The sequence below is a fragment of the Pinus tabuliformis genome, chromosome 6, assembly GCF_031772625.1.
Source record: "Pinus tabuliformis cultivar Carrire ecotype Pingquan chromosome 6, CPIR1, whole genome shotgun sequence".
Classification (NCBI taxonomy): Eukaryota; Viridiplantae; Streptophyta; class Pinopsida; order Pinales; family Pinaceae; genus Pinus; species Pinus tabuliformis.
In genome coordinates this window covers 735,127,747-735,131,298 of record NC_142292.1, presented here as the reverse complement: position 1 = coordinate 735,131,298, position 3,552 = coordinate 735,127,747, and the positions used below count along the sequence as shown (strand labels likewise).

Genomic DNA, 3,552 nt, shown 5'->3' with positions numbered 1-3,552 from the left:
ACAATAAACCCTAGGCTACTTTTATGATACATATTTTGAAGTTTTCAGTAGATTCAGATTCAGATTTGGTTGATTCGTCAATGTACAAAAAGTAGATAGGTTCCCTAACATGTATGGTAGACTTTAGCAGTCAAATTGCTATGTGGATGAGATCCCAATACACTGTCCTAGTCATCTCAGCTATATAATGCACAGTTGTACCGTTGTAGCACTAACATAGGCACCAGAAGCTATGCTACTAGAAAGGATTAAAAGTAAAGTAGGATGCTAAGACCTTAATGTCTTTGCATGTCAAACACTATGCTGATACTTATTTCATTATTTACTTTTTAACCATCATATGTTGACCATTTTCGATGATGCTAAATTGAATGCTCTTTTTCCTGTTTCCTAGGGCATATTACTAGAGATCCTAGAAGAGTTACTGGTTGCCAAGAAAAGAGCCAAGGCAGACCTAAAGGTGGTGAAGTAAGTGCTTCCTATGTTCATGTTACATGCTTGTATTTTTTCCACTTAGCATCTCAGTTTTTAACTTCCTGTAATCTTGTTTAGGAGGCTAAAGATTGGTTGGTTGGTGGAGGTACAACTTTGTTCCTATGCTAGTTCCAACTTCCATTTGCTGTCAAACTTAGATCTAAAAGAGGTTTATATGGTCTATCTCTTAGGCCTGACATCAAAATCTTAAAATTTTCAGGTGCATTTGGAATTGGAATTAATGCCAGAGACATTGTATCTCACTGTGAACATCATTGACAGATACCTTTCTATTCAGAGTATTGCAAGGAAGAATTTGCCATTACTTGCTATCACTGCAATGTTTATAGCTAGCAAATATGAAGAGGTATGTCCTCCACAGGTAGGATGACTTGCTGACATCTATAAGAAAGGATGTGTATATATCTAATTAAAAGAACACTTTGTTGGCTGTATAAAAGTACATACACCAGCAATATCTACTCCTACAGAAGATTACGCTTTATGCTGGAATGAGCACAAAAATTATATTATAATAGGTAACAAAATATTGATAAGAGCTGGTTTATACTTGGCTACAGGTCAATGACTTCATCCGCATCTTCCCAAATGAATGCACGTCAGAACAGATAGTGGCCATGGTAATTAGCTCTAACTGATAATTCTTTGTCATTGATTGCAACATAGTCTCCAAACATTTAGATTGACTGATCAATTGATAATAACTCTTCGCAGGAGTTTAAAGCAATTGAACTTCAAGCTTACAGTTCCCACTCGGCCATATGTATTCCTCCTCAGGTTTCTAAAGGCAGCTGATTCCAACAAAGTGGTAAAGTTTTGAATGACACCACTTTTTATATTGTTGAAAGCAGCCTGTGTGGCATTGATCAAATCTACTTTCGAAAATGCCTCATAAAATCTAGCATTCATGTTTTAAATTACTTTTCTTTATTGTATTCCTAATAATACCCTGTTGTACTGACAAGTCGTACTATCTATTATTCAGATGGAAAATCTAGCATTCTTCTTGGTTGAACTGTGTTTGCTTCAGTACATAATGAGCAAGTACAATCCATAAAATTTGTGTTAAGGGCTTTGAACACTTATCCGCTATGGAAGGCTTGTTTGTTGATGTGGTTTTTGAAATATTCAATGTATTTTTTAAGTTGTTTGTGCAAGCGTTTTCCATAACAGTAGTGAAGGCTTATCTGGATCTCAAAATATTGTGCATAGGTGATGCTTTTCCCTCCTCTAGTTAGTTCATTCTTGTTTATTGTGTGTTTTTACAAACATTTTGCAGTATGGTCCACTTTTTATCGTTTTTGATAATATATCTCATGTATTTGATAAATAAATCCATAAAAAACAGCCCAAAAATCTCAGAAATAGACACCTATAAATATAAACTAGTCATCAAATTTCAAGGAATATTCTTTCATGGGGCTGAAATCCTATTAAAATTTGGAACAAAATGCATATTTTCATATTTATGAGATGTATACTTTGTTTACTGAACTAGATTTGTATGTGTTCATATTGAAATCTTGTTACTATGTTTTAAATTGCGAGAAGCTTGATGGCTAAATGTTGTTTGCTTTATGATCCTTAGTTACCATTTGTGAAGTGTTTTAAGTAACTGGTTACGGCTGATGTTATGCTGGATCCTTTATCGAAGGTTCTTAATGTAGGTTCTGATTATAGCCGGTGTGATAACTTGCCAGGTACCGAAGGGACTGTCACATGCTTTGCATCATACTTGGTGTGCACCTCAATTTTCAATTCCATTATGGCATTAGCTGGGAATATCAATGTAAGACTTAAATTCTAAATACTGGACACCCAGACATTATGTTTATTCTATCAGCATTTTGTATCTTAAAATGTAGTTTGTCATCGTTGTTTTATATATCTTACGATATTAGTTTTCATTATTTTGTTTTATATTTTGCAGTACTATGATGTTCGGAAGGAGTGCAATGGTGGCCTGTGCTATGATTTTTCAAATATGGAGAATTACTTAAACCAGGGTTCCGTTAGGGATGCCCTGGGGGTTGGCAGCCGAAAATTTGTCTCCTGTAGCCCCTTGGTTTATGAAGCTATGCTTACTGACTGGATGCGGAATATGGAAGTTGGCATTCCAACACTCTTGGAGGATGGTGTTAAGTTGCTAGTTTATGCAGGAGAATATGATCTCATTTGCAATTGGTTAGGTAATGATACTGTATACATAGAACATATTGTTTTTGTTTTGGAGAATGAATTTATGATTTAGGTGTTAAGTCTGTTATTAACTTATTTGCAGTTGTGTTTTTCAGGCTTGTCAGTCTAATCTTCAAAATTGAAAAGTTAATTGTTCAAATTATGTGTCTTTCAGGCAATTCAAGATGGGTGAATTCCATGGATTGGTCTGGAAGTGAGAATTTCAAGAAGGCACCTACAAAATCCTTCCTTTTAGATGATAAGGAAGCAGGTCTAATAACCAGTTATGGACCACTCAGTTTTCTCAAGGTAAAAGGCACTCAATGATCATCTTTGATTTCGTTGTACAAGTAGATAATTTCTTCCTTACGGAATATTCTATTTTGCTACACCAGGTTCATGATGCAGGTCATATGGTCCCAATGGATCAGCCAAAAGTAGCCTTGGAGATGTTAAAATGCTGGACACAAGGAAGTATTATTGACGACAATTCTCAAATTTTAAAGACAGTGACGGAGATGCCAGAGAAGAATTTCGAGAGTTAGTTATCTGCTTAACTAGGAGAATTGCTCTCTTCACCTAGATTAATGTAAATATTTCTAGATTTGCAGTAGTGTGCATCCCCAAAGATGTGTATTTTATGATTTGGCAAAATAATTGTGCATTGGGACCATTAGTCTTGCTAACTTGTGTCAAATCTTTTGATGGCCACTTTTTAACTGTATAGAAATAGTGCTTCTTATTGCTTACCAAGCCTTCTGGAATTATGATTATACATGGTGTTAAAGTTATATTCAAGAACATGAATAATATGTCCTGTGTTCTTATTCCAGCATGTTTTGATGTCCTAATGGATGAAAGAAACTGTAAATTGGATGA

The 3,552-nt window shown here is 35.1% G+C and overlaps 1 protein-coding gene across 1 annotated transcript; it reads left to right on the top strand.

Annotated features, from left to right (window-relative positions):
* The first annotated feature begins 1,213 nt into the window (after positions 1 to 1,213).
* On the top strand, positions 1,214 to 3,218 carry LOC149260826 (serine carboxypeptidase-like). Its single transcript, XM_089461020.1, has 5 exons — positions 1,214 to 1,303; positions 2,196 to 2,284; positions 2,426 to 2,684; positions 2,849 to 2,982; positions 3,069 to 3,218. Exons 2-5 carry the CDS (start codon positions 2,261 to 2,263, stop codon positions 3,216 to 3,218), a joined length of 567 nt encoding a protein of 188 aa, XP_089317146.1. The 5' UTR covers positions 1,214 to 1,303; positions 2,196 to 2,260.
* The last annotated feature ends 334 nt before the right edge of the window (positions 3,219 to 3,552 follow it).

What these genes read in the sequence shown, in the direction of transcription:
- LOC149260826 (XM_089461020.1), top strand. Translation starts at nt 2,261, where the DNA reads ATGGCATTAGCTGGGAATATCAAT. An exon ending in TCTCATTTGCAATTGGTTAG is followed by an intron (nt 2,685 to 2,848) that starts GTAATGATACTG and finishes TGTGTCTTTCAG; the next exon opens with GCAATTCAAGATGGGTGAAT. An exon ending in GACCACTCAGTTTTCTCAAG is followed by an intron (nt 2,983 to 3,068) that starts GTAAAAGGCACT and finishes TTGCTACACCAG; the next exon opens with GTTCATGATGCAGGTCATAT.